The 16,749-nt window shown below is 44.8% G+C and overlaps 1 protein-coding gene across 1 annotated transcript in view; it reads left to right on the top strand.

The window, feature by feature from the left end:
* The window catches only part of LOC309638022 (uncharacterized protein C3orf20), an 89,048-nt gene that overhangs the window by 8,120 nt on the left and 64,179 nt on the right, over positions 1–16,749 (top strand). The window contains exons 2-6 of the mRNA XM_082413461.1: positions 1,172–2,086; positions 2,848–2,988; positions 6,763–6,882; positions 13,200–13,335; positions 14,333–14,617. Coding sequence (XP_082269587.1) covers positions 1,612–2,086; positions 2,848–2,988; positions 6,763–6,882; positions 13,200–13,335; positions 14,333–14,617 — 1,157 coding nt within the window. The 5' untranslated portion in view covers positions 1,172–1,611. The remainder of the gene's footprint in view (positions 1–1,171; positions 2,087–2,847; positions 2,989–6,762; positions 6,883–13,199; positions 13,336–14,332; positions 14,618–16,749) is intronic.

Raw genomic sequence — 16,749 nt, 5'->3', positions numbered from 1 at the left:
AGAGGCATACAGCAGATTAGTCGTTGCCTGGGGGGAGGAGGAATGGAGAGTGAGTGCTAATGGGTTTGTTGGGGGGGTGACGAAAATGTTCTAAAATTAGATAGTGGTGATGGTTGCACAACTGTGACTATACTAAAAACCATTGTACACTTTAAAAAGGGTGAATTGTATGGTATGTGAATTATATCTCAATAAAGCTGTTTTTAAAACCAGCTTTTATCTGTTTGTAAGGCATATCTTCAAAATTAACCCCACAAGAAAGGAACTGGTAGGGGGTGGTGTGGGGTTCCTCAAACCAGTTAACATTTCAAGGATTGTATTCGTCTTCTCTTCATTTGAATCCTGGCTTTAAAACAGATCTGCCCTGCATGGTCAGGGTCAGATCCCTCTGGCTGGTTGCCCAGATGACCAAGATTCTGAGTGGTCTCTTTGTTCTGTAGACTTATCATTTCAAAAACGAACCTATTTTTCTGAGTCTCCAAAGCTGAAGAATAGAGATGCCAGGGAGTCAGCAAATAGACGTAGAAAGCCACTTTATCTGCAAACCAGCAGAATGTCTGAAGGGGTTGCTCTGTGGGACTCTTGTTCCTAGGAGATTTTTTTGCTGATGGATGGGCAGTTCAGTTGGAAGCCCGTGAGGAAGTCGTGTTGTGTTTGGAAAGGTCTCTATGCCAAGAGTCTGCAGGCAGGCAACTCCTGACCAAGAGCTCTGTCTCTATAAGCCTTCGATTCCTCATCAGTGAAACGGAAAGATAATAGCCTTTTCACACCAGGGCAGCTGCACTGTAAATGCTGAGGGTGTGCACCAGGGGCGCAGTTCTGGAATGGCAAATTTGGGGTGGCTCCAGAGGACACAGTTTGAAGAGTGAAAGAATGAGGATTGTCTGGCAGGAGAAGAGGGCCATGGACGTCATGGGGAGTGGTTGTCAGGATGGAAGGTGATAGAACTGATGATTAGAAGGCTGCGGTAGCAGGAGTTGTCAGAAGTTCTAGATTTGAGGAGATGTGGTAAACGATATTAGTCATTGGATTAAAAAAATTCATCCTCCTCCTTTCCCATCCGCCCTTGGATGTACATCTTGAATCCAGGCCCATCCTTGCGCTGCAACCAGGAGCTTCCACATCATCTTCCCCCAGAGGGAACCAATGAAACATCTTTTTGTTTTTGCAGGTTTTTATTGAGAGCCCACAAGCAGATCTTCCACCCTCAGATCTCTGGCTACGAAAGGTGCGATGGAACGTTTTTCCCTTGCCCATCCTTTCCCTTCCTCCAGCCCAGGGTCCGTTTGGGGAACCTGCTCATTCCCAGGCCCCTCCCAAAGTGACTCACTAACGTGGTCTCTGACGGGTCCCCGGGAAGGGGAGTGGGGTGACGGGGGGGCATCCCTTTGTGGGAGAGAGTGACCAATTATTTATCCTCCCGCATAGGATGCACTGGCTCAATGATCCGTAAGGGCCATTTCAGCACTTCATTCCATCTGTCCCCAAGGCCTCACCTTAGGTGAGAACGTTGGCTCTCATCAACTCTCAGGGTGTCTGCCTCCTCACAGCTGAAGTTCCTTCTTGTCTGAGATGGACAGTATTACCTAGCAGTATGCGTGCTCTAGGACCATGAATGACATCAAGACTAACCGAGAACTGTACCAGCAGTACACCGCCACGGCCCCCAAGCTGCTGGCCCGCATCTCCAGGCTGCTCATCGTCTGCCAGAATGCAGGCGTTTCTGTACCCAAGGGCATCAGAAACATCTTTGAGTTCACCTGGGAGGAGCTGATCACTGACCCCATGATCCCTGCCCCTTCTGAGATCCTGGGCCTGGAGATCAGCATTGGAGCCCCGCCCGTGGTGCTTATGGAATCGGCCCCTGTGCAGGCCCCTGTCCAGAAGAAGCCACCCCCGCCAGTGCTACCACTGCCGATGCTGCCCGCTTCCACTGGGCCGGCCAGATTCTCCACGCACTCTCCCACCCACGGCCACCGGGGACCGTCCAGCCAGGAGACCCTGCACAGGTTCCAGAGGCAGTCTATCCACCTGCTGACCGAGCTCCTCACCCTGAAGATGAAGGCCATGCTGGAGTCCGTGTCCAGTAAGTCAGCGAAGACTGGCTCACCGGATCCTGGCTCATTTTTCTGGGCCTGGAAGGGTATGGCCTGGGCATGTGTGTATGTGTCCACTGCACCCACCCCAGACAGGTCTACAAGGATGCGCTGTGAAAAGGTGGCAGCCAAGGGTCTGCTTTGCAACTCAGCTCCTTCCTGAGACCACCCCCAAGAATCATCCTTTCACCCCTCTCCGTTCTCCATTTTGTCCTCCAATCCCTCCAGCTTTGCTGAGCCCAGATTGAGAGGTTGGCCATGAGAACAGTGTGAGGTATTGAAGGGGGCAGTTTGTGGAAATGACGCCAAGGTAGAGAGAGGCAGCACCCAGGAGGAGGGGGTAAATCGGGAGGGCCAGTTGGTGGGTAGCAAGACAGAGCCAAGCAGAGCCAGAACCAGGAGAGTCGTGAGAACCGGGGTCTGTCCACAATGAGGGTGTTATCCCAAGATCAGGGACCCAGAGTTTCATCAGTGATGGAACCTTCTGGATTCTGTGTTATTTTAAATACCAATAGCATCAGTCCCCAGGCCTGTGGGTGGGAAGAGAGAAGGACAAGGGGGCAGAGAGCAAAGTACCATCTGACAGGTCTTGGGAGCTCGAGGCCCTCTCATTAGGAGCCCCCTCATACTTGCTCACCCTAGGAATAGATCACTCCCCCTTACTTCCTGGGCTGTTTATGGAAGTCCTTTTATAGACGCATTAGCCCCATGCTGGAGGAAAATGAGTAGTTGCCTTTGATGATTCCTTTAGTAGGTGCCAACCCCCTGGACATTACAAGGCGCTTCGTGGAGGCCAGCCAGCTCCTCCACCTCAATGCCAAGGAGATGGCTTTCGACTACCTCATTGGCACCATCGGGAGGAGTGGTTGCAGTGTCGGACAGATGGGGAAAGGTGGGTACCTGAGCTTCAGCTCTTAGGCGAAAGGTCAAACAATACCAACAAGAGTGCAATGGAAAGGTCAAGTCCCCAACTTAAACGTTTGACATTTCCAAGAGTTGAGGTGGATGTGAAGCAACAGGTATTCTCGAACACTGCAGGTGAATGTGTATATCCGTGCAATTCCTGTGGAGAACAGCTTGGTGGTGTCTGCAAGGTGGGAGATGCTCTAGCATCTTACAACCCAGCAGTTTCTCTGCTGGGTCATTCCATAGAGCTGTGGTTCTCAAACTCTGCAATGAAGGACCACTTTGTAAAATTTGTAGTCTCTTGTGGATCACCCCTCTTAAAAACATGATAACGTCACAACAACATCAAATTGTTAAGCAACATCAAATTGTTACATAGTCTTCTAAATGTTTATTCTCAGTTTTTGTACTCAGCTGGTCATGGTCTGGTGTGGATTCATACCAGTCCACAGGCCACACTTGAGAGTTGCACTGCCCTAGACAAACTCACACACATGTGCAAGAAGTCATACCAGAATGTTTAGTGCAGAATTGTTTGGGATGGAAAAAAAATGGAAACGACCTAAATGTCCATCAACAGGAGAAAAATAAATTATAGTGTATTTAGATGATGGAACATAATGAGAAGTGAAAATGAATCAAGCACTGAAGCACACATATCAACATAGATAAACTAAAAAAATAGTGTTGAGCAAAAAAAAAAAAAAGTTATAGAAGGATACATTTGATATAATACTATTTAAAGTTTAAAATAACAAAATTATAACATTGCTTATGGGTACATTGTACAAAGTGTAAGTACAAAAGCTGAATGGCAATAACATGCAGAGTTAGAGAAAGTGATCTCTGCTAGCGGGAAGAGGAACATCTGGGATCTGGAGGACAGCAATTCAGTCATATCTGTACTGTTGTATCTCCTAAGCTTGGTGGATATACAGGTATTCATTTTGAATGCCTGAAAGTCCTCACTATTAGGAGGCTTCATGCGAAGCATAAAAAATTTATATCCCATAACCATTTGCCCTAACCTATAAAATCCATCCTTTTTAGTGTCTCTCCCTGTCCTCTGAATGTGTGTCAGGCTTCCCTTGGTGGTCAGAGGTTAAATACCTGATGATGATGTACATATACACAGGGGAAATAAATTGCATAGTAAAATTGCAGTGCTCGGGGGAAAAAAAAGGCGGGATTTCGTGAAGTCAATGAAAATGATGTTGGAGAGCTTCTGGGTGGTCACACGAAGCCAATCATTAGCGACGCGGAGGAGCAAAGCTAGTTAACTGCTGAGGACAGGAGAGTCATCTCGGGTGACTACTCCATGGAGAAAGGACGACTTGGTTATCAAAGGGTTAACAGTAAAAATTTGGATATTTTTGCAAAAGGCAGACATGAAGGGACTCATGTTTTATTGCTGTCGTACAGCCATGCAGGAGAAAAGGAAAATCACACCACCTGAAAAAAACAGAGTCATTTTTATTTCTTATAAGAATTAGCATATGCTTACGATATCAATGGATTTTTGTTAAATACAAGATAGAGAAGGTTATTTTGATAAACTTTGGTTTCCTTTTCTAACATAAAGTCCCAATCAAGCATCCTCCTACTATTTACCATGAAGTGGGTGGGGGTGTCTCTGTTTTAAGGGAAGGTACTCTGCCCATTGTGTTCAGGATCAGCTGTGCTCTGATAACACAGGTCCTCTGATTATGCTCTATTTGGTTGTCAGCAGACACGGAGTTCTGCGCCCTGCATTCCATGTAGGGCTCGGAGCTCCACCTCATTTGGGGGACAGCTGCCTGATGGTCTGTTGTGTGGGTAGGTAAGTTCACGGGAGGGGTCCTGGTAGCCCCAGCCCAACCGCCCACCCTCAGACCTGCAAGTGGTGCTCTCCTATCTGAACGTTGTGTTCCCTCACCTTGAAAAGGAAGTCGTCGTCCCCATTAGCGCTCCACCTCACAAGGTGTTTAAGCATCTTGGAGGGTCATAGGCTTTCACCTGTGATGCAGTGGCTTCCTGCATCTCTCGTGGCTTGTGGTTAACCTAGTGGAGGAGACTGCAGAGAGCCTCTCGGTGATGTGTTTGTCCGGCTGCATCAGCAGAGTGCTGAGCAAGCCTCTCCTCCATCACACTCCTCAGGAAATCTCTCTTACTTGTTGGCACATTGATTCCTGATGTTCCTCTCTTTAAACAAGCCGAGAGTTTGAAAAGAAAATGTAGATAACAAAATATAAATGAAGGAGCGATCCGTTTCTTTGGGAAAAGCATTCACCCTAGAAAAACTTGAATTAGGTAGGTTTCCCAGGGCTTTAAAAAGAAGATGCAAACTCTTGTTGATCTGTTTTGCATGAATTTTGCTTTTCTGAACCATCTAACTGCTGAGGTAGACCCAAGTTGTTACTGAGTCTGGAGTGGTATTCCTTGAAAGCTGTAACCAGAATATACCCATTGCTAAGGTTTAGCATCAGTAACCAGAATATACCCATTGCTAAAATTTCCTTTACTTAACAGATACAGTCTTTTCCAACACGGCTGTATACCTTTAACAGTTGTCATTCTGAGTGAGTGTAGAGTCCTTCTCATATTCATGTTCCATAATTAACTGAATGCTTAGGTTTCCAGGTTTCTTGTTATTAGTATAATATACATTGTAATACACAGCTTCATGCACATTGCTTCTTATCACTGTTGTGTTGGTTATTAAGATTAATCTCCCAGGAGAGAGATTATTGGACAGAGGGTCTCAACATGTATATAGTTCTTGCTAAATATTGCTTTCTTGATGAATTTTCTCTACACCAGCAGGGTTGACTGGTTTTATTCCATCTTTCCCAGCATTGGCTATTATTAGTTCTTTTCATGTGGTCCTAACTTCACCAGTGAAGGTGATTGTTTATGAGCTTGCAGCATGCAGAGTGCAGTCTCTGGGTATAGTTTTTGTCTACTTAGGAGGTCAGGTTTGCCATTTTCTTTATGAATTTGAATGAGCCGTGTTGAATTGCTTAACATTTCCTAACAGTTTCATGCCCAACTAGTGAAATGACTGTATTTGGGGGGAGAATAAGCAAATAATTTGATAAGGTTTATAGAAGAATGATCAAGATTTTCCACAAGTAAAGGGGTGCTAAATTTTAATTCTTAAGTGGTCAGGTATCAAGTGATTTTGCACAAGACAATGTGATTCTGCAAGAGACTAATCTATTGTTGAAGAAGCATCTGATTTCTGTGGCTTGGATAAGGGGAAACAGATTACTTTCAATTTCCTTCTAGCTAGCCCAGTGTTTATTCTCTTGACCTAGTGCAGCAGTTATATCTGTATTTATCCTTAGAGTAACGTCACCTGTGGTGCTTTCTCTTCCTTGCTCCCTGCTCTGGTGTCATTTCATTCTTGAATTTTATTTTATTTATTTATTTTTTATACATCAGGTTCTTATTAGTTATCTATTTTATACATATCAGTGTAAATATGTCAATCACTATCTCCCAATTCATCCCACCACCATCCCCCCATTCTTGAGAGATATTGAGGGCAGGGAATGGGGGACACCAAAGAGGAGAACTTTAAAGATTTCTCTTAATTACTCTGAGCCTTCTCCAGCATTAAAAAATCTTTTTCTTCCAGAAATTGGTTGTTTTGTAACAACAGGGCACTTTAGAATATCTGGTCTACCATACAACTAGGACAAAAACTTCATTATTATACTTTTGGTTAAAAAATTAAAATAAAAAATTGAAAGCAGAATCACTGTCTGCTCCACTCCAGATTCCTCCACAACCATCCCAGCCATGGGAGTGAACTCACCTTACCAGCTTGTCTACGAGTCCTCTACTGGCTGTCTGAGCTTTTCCCTCTCAACCGGAAGGGAAGTCAAGAAGAAAACAGGTAACAGTGATTCCCAGCAAGACCTTTTGACCTATCTTTGGTGGTGGGGGTGGGATGGGGAGGGGGATAGAAGATTTCCTGTGTAGGTTGATGAGATGATTTGATTTGGTTTTCTGATAGGAAGGATATATAGCTGCCCTGGCTGGAGACCCAGCAGCTATTGACAGATCCTATCCCATAAAAGGTGACATATCTCAACCCAGTCACTCCACTTTGCAGTTTCATCGTTTAAATGTTTACAAGCGCTCCATTTCTGTTAATGCGGTTCCTCTCACCTGGGGCAACACCCCTAGCAAACCCACATCTTCCACCTCCTATGTTATCCCACGCTCACCCCCTCTTCTCAGAGAGAGACCCGTGTTACCCATACCCACCCAGCAAGTGGGGGAACCAGTACCTGAACGGACGTATTTGGATACCAAGCCTAACCGTGTGTCCCCAACTGGGTCAGTTTATGTGGGCAGAAAACCGACATAGAGGCCATTCCTATTCTATTGCAGAAAACACAGAGCAGAAGGAAAGGCTTAAAGGAAAGAACTGGTGGCAGGTGAGACCAAACAAGGTAGCAGTGACTGTGCAGCCAGAGCTTGGAGGAGAGATGAGTTGGGGCTGGAGAGGGCAGAGAAGGAACTTTCTCCCGTAGAACTTCCAGAGCCCCCCAGGCTGTGGTGGTAGAGTGGTGGGGTAGGGGAGGGGCTGTATTCGCAAAGTGGTGGTGGGAGGACCCACAGAAGTTTGGGATGCTCAAAGACTGTCCAGTGATTCCCACAGACACTGGAGGTAAGGCTAGAAGTTGAGAAGCTTGGATTTTATTCCTGAGTCCACCTAGGATTGCTATGAGATTTGCCTTCTTCCAGGCCTCACTCTCCATATCAAGTTGATCCTGTAGCCTTTCAGTCAGTGAACGAATGTTTATTGAACAATTGCTAGTTGTCAGTCACTGTTCTGAATGCTGTGGGTACACGTGTGGATTCTCAGACAAGGAACACCTTCCCTGATGGAGGTGACATCCTCAGACTCTTGTTTCCCCTGTTCCTTTACCTCTCATGACACATTTTCTGTCACTGTGAGCATCACTTCCAGCATCCCTCTTTATATGCTCCTGGTTTATCATATCTCCTCCTGAGCTGGCCCTAAATCTATGCAGTCACTTTGAGGGGAAACAAAGTATCCTCAGGACACCCAGTGATTTCATGATTTTTTTCTTCCTAATGACCTCAGGGGTGATGCCTTGAGTAAGGTTGTTCCAGAACAAAAGTTACATATGTCTGTTGGTCTCTTTGTCTATGTGGATGTTTTCCTCTGCCACCCGAGGATGTGACTACCCCATGATGTTGCATCATTCTCACTAGGATGTTCAACGCTGCTGTATTTCTTATAGGTTCCTGATATTGTTTAGAAATTATTCTCACACATGCGTGCTAGGATGGGTGGTTAACCTTCCCTAATAGTTTATAAGTAACCGTGTGTCCTAGCTTGCCCGGGAAAGTCCCAGTTTATGCTGTTGTCCTGGCATAACTATTAATTATACCCACTTTCACTCCAAAGTACACTAGCTTAAAGAACATATTGTAGAGTCATTGTGGTTTTAAGTCACTTTGGGTTTGGGACCTCTGCTATCTGTTCCACGTACACATGCTGTCACACCTTGCCCGCTGGCCCCCTTTGCAGTTCTAGGGTCGTGCAGACTTGGAGCAGACAGGCTCCAGGAGTTGGACCTACTCCCTGAGCAGACAACAGCTATTTCTGGAGCATAGCCCAACTTTACAGGCAGAGAATTGAGAGAAATCTGTCAAAAGTGGTTCCTGGTTGTCACACTTGGGGACCCAAAGCAACTAGGGGCAGGCCAGAAATGGATGCTCAGGCCAGCAGATGTTCCAGGAGGTCAGCCAGCAGGTAGGTGGACCTCAGGGTCAAGTCTCTGGTCTCATGGCTGGAGGAGTCAGGAAAGGGACCAGGAACCACTCAAGGTGACAGATACCAGACATGGTACCCAGGCACCAACCAGAAACCTCAAGGCTTGGCTAACAGAAAGACTCCATTCTGAGGCCTTCAGGGCTCAGTTGGAGCCTCAACAATGCCCCTGGCCTGAAGACTCATTTTATTTTTGAGTCCAAGGTGAAGATGAGCCTGCATATATCAAGGGAGAGCATGTGGCTCCAGCTGAGTAGGCAGCAGAGGCTCAGAAGCAGGCAGGACCTGAATAGATGCTTCTGGAAATTCAACCATGGATGATCACCTCCACAATTTTATGTCATCATATCCTCATACCACCTAAGACTTGCCATGGGGGTTAACTGTGAAAATAATGGAAATAAGCACAAAACATTGCCACCACAGATTTGAGCAGGCAGAAGAAAGAATCAGCTCGAAGACAGGACAATGGAAATTATTGAGTCTGAAGAACAGAAAGAAAAAAGATTGAAGAAAAATGAACAGAGCCTAAGGGAACTGTGGGACACCATCAAGTGGCATATGCATGTGGGAGTCCCAGAAGAGGAAGAGAGATCAAAAGAGGCAGAGAGAATATTTAAAGAAATAATGGCTGAAATTTTCCCAAATTTGATGTAATACATGAATATAAACATCAGAGAAGCTCAGCAGACTCCCAGAAAGATGAACTCAGAGAAACCCACACCAAGACACATTAATCATCAAACTTTCAAAAGACAAAGACAAAAAGAGAATCTTGAAAGCAGTAAGAGAGAAGTGAATCCTCACAAGGAATTTCAATAAGATCATTATCAGGTTTCTTATCAGAATTTGGAGGATACAAGGTACAGGGCAAATATATTCAAAATGCTTAAAGAAAAAACCTGTCAGCTAAGAATCAATCCTGAATTCAGTAAAACTGTGCTTCAAAACTGAGCAAGACATTAAGACATACAAAACCTGAGGCAGTTCATGACAACTAAATCTGTGCTGCAGGAAGTGCTCAAGAGGGTCCTGCAAGATGAAATGAAAGGACACTAGACAGAACCACAAAGCTATATGGAGAAATAAAGACCTCAATAAAGGTAATACATAGGAAATAATAAAAGCTAGTATTATTGTAACAGCAGTTTGTAACTGCACTTTTTGTTTTTCTACATGATTTAAGAGACTAATATATTTAAAGAAAAAAATTAGTGTAAAAGCCAGTATTACTGTTAACTTTGGTTTGTAGCTCCAAATCTTAGTTTCTACATAATTTGAAAGATTAATGCATTTAAAAGAATTGTTAATTTATGTTTTGGGACATACGATATAAAAAGATGGAATTTTTAGGACATTAACAACTGACAGTGGTGGGGATGATGCTGTAAAGGAGGAGAGTTTTTGTACGTTATTGAAGTTAAGCTGGTAAAATTCAAATTAGAGTGTTATAACCTTAGGATGTTAAATGTAATCCCCATGGTAACCACAAAGAAAATAACTACAATATACAGAAAAGGAAATGAGAAATTTTAAAATTTCACTACAAAAAATTAAAACAAATGAAGACAGTAATGCAAGATATGAAGAACAAAAAGCTCTAATAAGGCATACAGAAAATAAACACAGTAACAGAAGCAAGTCCCTCCTTATCAGTAATTCCTTTAAATGTAAATTGGTTAAATTTTCTAATCAAAAGACAGAGATTGGGAGAATGAATAGAAACTCATGATCCAACTATACGCTGTAAGAGACTCACTTGAGATCCAGAGACACAAGTGGGTTTGAATGTGAAAATATGGAAAAAGATATTCCATGCAAATAGTAACCAAAGGAGAGCAGGGGTGACTATACTAATATCAGGTAAAATAGACTTTAAATTTAAAAAGATTACAAGAGACAAAGAAGGACATTCTATAATAATAAAATTTCAATACAGTAAGAAGATACAACAGTTATAAACATTTATGCACCTAGTGACAGGCCGTCAAAATATATGAAGCAAAACCTGACCGATTGAAGACAAGTAGTTCTACAGTAATAGTGGGAGACATCAATAATCCACTCACAATAATGGATAGAATAACAGACAGAAGTAAGAAAATAAAAAACAACACAATAAATCAACTAGATCTAACAGACACATGCAGAACACAAACAAAACAACAAAAACAATGCACATTCTTTTCAAGTGTACATGGGACATTTCTCAGATAGGTCATATGTTAGGCCACAAATTAAGTCTCAGTAGCTTAAAAGAAATAGATTTCATTCAGAGTATCTTATCTAACCACAATGGGATGAAGTTAGAAATCAATAACAGAAGGGAAACTGGAACGTTTACAAAACTGTGGAAATTAAATAACACACAATCAATGGATCAAAGAAGAAATTACAAGGAAAACTAGAAAATACTAGAGACAAATGAAAATGAAAACAGCATACCAAAACTTCTGGGGTACAATGAAAGCAATGCTAAGGGGAAAATTTATAGCTATTAATGCTTATATTAAAAGGCAAGAAAGATCTCAAGTAAACAACCTAACTTTACAACTTAAGGAACTTTAAACTAAACCCAAAGCTAGAGAAGGAAGGAAATAAAGATTAGAGCAGAGATAAACTAAATAGAGAATATAAAAACAACAGAAAATCAATGAAACCAAAAGTTGATTCTTCAGAAAGATCAACACAATTGACAAATCTTTAGCTAGATGGACTAAGAAAAAAAGAAAGGAGACTCAAAGTCCTAAAATCAGAATTGAATATGGGGCACAACTACTGATTCTACAGAAATGAAAGGGATTATCATAGAGTACTATGAACAACTAACTGTGTTCCAACAAATTGGATAACCTACATGAAGTGGACAGATTCCTAAAACACAAAACCTACTTAGACTAAATCATGAAGAAATAGAAAATTTGAACTAGACCTATAAATAGTAAGAGATTGAATCAGTTATCAGAAATCTCCCAACAAAGAAAATCCCTGGACCTGATAACTTCAATGATGAATTCTACCAAACATTTAAAGAAGAATTAATGCCAATCGTTCTAAAATTTTTCCCCAAAATTGAAGAGGGAACACTTCCCAACTCATTCTGTGAGGCCAATATTGCCCTGATATTGGAGCCAAAGACACTAGAAGAAGACTACAGACCAATATACCTGATGAACATTGATGCAAAAATCCTTAGCAAAATATTAGCAAACAGAATTCGGCAGCATAATAAAAGGATTATACAACATGACACTAAACAGGATTTATTCCTGGAATGCAAGCATGGTTCAACATGTAAAAGTCAATCACTGGAACTTCTCTGGTGGTCCAGTGGTTGACTCTGTGCTGCCAATGCTGGGGGCCCTGGTTCGAACCCTGTTCAGGGAACTAGATCCCACGTGCCTCAACTAAAAGATGCCGCATGCTACAACTAAAAGATCCTGCACGCCGCAATGAAGATCCTGAGTGCCACAACTAAGACCTGGCACAGCCAAATAAATAAATATTTTAAAAAACTGAAAAGAAAGATTTGGTCTATACCTATAATGGAATATTATATAGCCTTAAAAAGGAAGGGAATTCTGCAATATGTTGTAATATGGGTGAAACATGAGGACATTATGCTACATGAAACAAACCAGTCACAAAAAAGACAAATACTGTATGATTCCACTTATAGGAGGTACTTAGAGTAGTCAAAATCGTAAAGATAGAAAGTAGATTGGCAGTTGCCAGGGGCTGGGGGTAGGGGAGAATGGAGGGTTATTGTTACAGAGTTTCAATTTTATAAGATAAAAAGAGTTATGGGAATAGATGGTGATAACGGTTGCACAACACTGTGAATGTATTTAATACCACTGAACTTGCCTCTTAAAAATTAAGTTGGTAAATTTTTGTTATACGTATTTTACCACAAACACACACAAAAACTCCCAAAACATCACAGTCTGAGTCCCAGTTGATACACTCTGCCCTCTGCCAAAGGCCGAGATAAGCCAGCATCAGAGAAGTGTTGAAGCCCTTGCTTGAGCTATTGAGATGGAATTGGGACTTTTTGTCTTAAGTCAGAAGTGTCACAAGGGAATCCCTTCTGCATCCACCACAGCCACGTGTGTGCTCTCTCCACCCAGGACCAGGCCGCCCTTGGGGAAATGTGGCTGGATTCATCACTCTGCATGAGTGTTCCTGACACACACTCGGTTGACTCACAGAGTGCCGCCTCTGTTTCATAAGTGACCTGCTGGGGATTCTTGTCCCTGGAAGCGTAAATGATTCCCACAGTTATTTTGATTCTCAAGGGATGCAGCTCTCCTGCTCTCCCTGCCCCCTCACCCCAGGTGAACATGACGTCTTGAGAAACCATTTTCTAAAACCCTCCCTAATCTCTTCATCTCCAACTACAGGCAAACCCAAAGATTTGGAAGAAGTAGTCTCGACATCCCCCCAACGAGGAGCGGGAACCTCTGCCTCTGAGGTTATCGAGTTCAGCGACCCCTGCCCTGAAGCCCGGGAGAAGCTGCAGGAGATGTGTCGCCTTATGTGAGCACCTTAGTGGCTGGGGGCGGATGGGAGAGGAGGGCACGGCCTGTGTGTGCGTGGAGGGGGATCACGGACATGTCGGCTACCCAGTGCCCCCAGCCACAGTGACAGGGTGATAGTCGTCCCTCACACACACGTCCCTAGTCCTTCCACATTCACAGTCCTTTTCAGTCCTACTGTGACCTTATGAGGAAGGCAGGTTTATGCCCGTTTTACAGATGAGGAAACTGAGGTACCCCAAGCACATGGTAAGGCATTGTCTGAGGTCCCACAGCTCAGTGGGCCTGTCCCAGGACAATGTTCTTTGCCTCCTCACTGGTGAGACCCCTTTGCATGGCTTCTTAAAGTTTACACACCCTTACAGTTAAGAATGTTTATTTCCTGACATAATTTGTCAGATGTTCTCTTAGAAAAAAAGAAACAGCTCTCAAAACAAACAAAAAATACTGACATGGGTGATTAATGGTATTTATGATTTTGTGGGTCCCACAAGTCCTAGCAAGTGAATCTGCATTTCTCCAAAGGCCCGGACCATGGGCCATAAAGGATTTCAAACCTAGTCACATCTAAGCATATATGTGTCCTGGGGCTCCCAGGCCACTGTCACTGCAGCTGTAGAATATGCGTAGAGGGCAGCCACCCAGTTTGCTCCTTACTGTGACATTCCAGAAGGAAGCTGTCTTCCTTTGTAAGCTCAGGATTGGGAGGTGATCAAAGCCTCCAGCTCTGCCACCCCATTCCACACGCAGCTCCGTTCCATGGGTCCCCACCCCTGTGCAAAAGGTGGAAATCAGGCCAGGGCCGGTCTCAAAGGGGTATGGGGACCTTCCCAGTTCTTCCTAAAAACATTGCCTGTAAGGATGAGGGGTTGGGTAGGGACAGGTACTTTGGGGACAGGGAAATGGAATGGGAGTCTCGGGAGCTGGGGAGGGGCTGCAGAGAGCCTGGTGAGTGAGAGGCGAGTGGCTAGAAAATATGTTGGTCTCCTTCCCTGCAGAGAAGCCGAAAGGGTCTCGTGGAAAGGGAGGAATATCTTCTACCCCATGATCTTACGCAACTACAGGGCAAAGGTGCCCCCTAATCTAATGTCGACCCCCAAAGGGGACGCTCAGACCCCAGGCGCCCACCATCCTCACCCTCCAGGTGCTCAGACTTCCACCCCCACCCCTCACCAACCTCCTGCCCATCATCTTCACTGGGGCCGGCATTCTCAGGAGTGGAAGGCACCCAAGAAGGCCATCAAGTTGCATTACACCTTCTATGATGGGTCCTCCTTCGTTTAGTATCCTTTTATTTGGTGCTTCCCTTTCTCCCCAGCAGCTCAGCCCAGAGAACTCCAGGCTTTGACAAAGCCAGAGTGTTTCCTTTGACTTTTCATTTGGTCAGAGAAGCCTGGTGATGGGTCCTCTGGGGTATTAAGAGTTTGTCCAGGTCAGAGAAGAAGTACCAAGAGTCAAGCCTCAAATTCAGTCCTGATCAACCAGGACGTACTGAACCTGACTATCTGTGATCGCGTGTCAGTGCGGGCTGGGGGTACAGCAGCAGTCCCTGCCTTCGAGGCTCTCCCAGGTGGGAAGAGGTTGGAGACACAGAACAATTCATCTTTAGCCGAGAGAAGGTGATAGGAGACCCTTCATCCGGGGGCGGGGGGTCTTTGTCCTTCTGTCCCAGTCTCAACGGGTAAGCCCTGTGGTTCTTGCATACTTTGCCCCCAAGATCCATGTATTTGGAGTCTAACCCGCACTGCAGATACCCTGCCTGGCACATGCTCGGGTTGCTCTGCAGCTGAGGTCTGTTGGTATTCATGAGCATATGGGCAGCTGGGTCCCAACCTTGGGGTGTGTGAGTGGCACAACGGGACACATTTTCTCGTTGAGAATCTGGTGAAAGCTATAGACTCTCTTCCTAGAAATATGAACTGATACACATGAATGTAAAACATTTCCTGTGATTGCAGGGGGTCTGCAGACCTTCAAAGCTTGTCCATGGACAAGAACCCTAGACTGAGGAAAACTAAGATTTCTAACGTGCAGGGTAAAGGCTGAGAGTTATGCATATTTTAGCATGAATGGAGTCAGATTGCTTTCTTCATTCACAGATGTTTATCGAGTATTATATGCAATGATTAGTGGAATGGAGTGAATGTACCACTTTACCTTAGAGGGAGGTGGCTCTCTGTGCTGTCTCAACAGGCGGTCCAGCAGGCCTGCCTGGCCAGGGCCCCCCTCGCTTCCTTTGGCCTCCTCTCCACTGAACTGGGAATTCAGAATTGCAGTGCATGTCAAAGGAGTCCTATTGTTTCTCTGACCATAAATGAGTGCATTCATTACCCTCTGCTCAGCCCTGCTTCCGGGGCACCTTGTGCATTGGACTCACCACACACCTTCCCAGGCAGCTGCTGCTCACAGGGGTCATGGGGCTCCCTCTCCCCCGTTTTCTTACTCCACACTGCGTTGAATGGGACCATCGCTCTGAGCTCGTGAAGCTGTGTCTGTGAATTAGGTTGCTATTGGCAGGACCAGAGAGGGGTGGGCAAGTGTAGATCAGGGGATCAAGGTACTGCAGCCCAGCCTGCTGGGATCCGTGTTCCCTCGCCTGCCACAGAATCCCAAGGACCCCCTGCTGGGACCACCCCAGGCCTCAGGCCATCGATGCTGGTGCGCTTGACTCAGACCCCAGTGATCTTGGTCATTAATGTATTTCCGCTGTGGGAGTCCCAAGAGGCCTGGGTTCTAGGCCCAGTTCTTCTTGGTGACCCTGCACAAGCCATTCCATCTCTCTGGGCCTCACTTCTCTCCATTATAAGGTGAGGAAGTTGGACCCAGTGATCTTGAAGGACAGCATCTGTGTTACTGTGATCAAATGGCCAAAACACACGTGCAGGTGTTGGATCCCTCTGGAGTAGAGAAGATGTTTGGGAGGCACTTCCCTCCCTCATGGGTTCCACAGAACCCTGGACTCGGCAGCTAATTCTGTCTTCACGGAGACTGCTGGGCAAAACTCGCAGGTAGAAGTGATGTGTCTGCCCTTGGATTGCCAAAAAGCTCCAAGCCCCAGTGGGTTTGCACTGGTCAGTGTCAGACCCCAGAACCATCCCGGCATCCCTTTCATTTGGGCTGTCAGCATCTCCTTGGATCTCTGTCTTCAATGGCTGAGTCTCCTGTCAAACTTCCCTCAAGTCCTTTTTTCATACAAAGATACAAACTCACCACATTAAAAACAAACCATAATCACCATGTGCCCAGTACTGTGCTAAGTGCTGTTCCTTTAGGGATTTGTTGAGCACTCAGAACTGCTGTGAGGTGCACATTTTTTTAATATGGTAAAATGCACATAACATTTACCGTTTTAAGCATTTTGAAGTGTACAATTCAGTGGCGTTCATAGTGTTGTACAACCATCACCACTGTCTAG

Source organism: Balaenoptera physalus (assembly GCF_965194825.1).
Source record: "Balaenoptera physalus genome assembly, chromosome: 11".
Lineage (NCBI taxonomy): Eukaryota > Metazoa > Chordata > Mammalia > Artiodactyla > Balaenopteridae > Balaenoptera > Balaenoptera physalus.
This window is presented reverse-complemented; position numbering and strand designations above follow the sequence as displayed.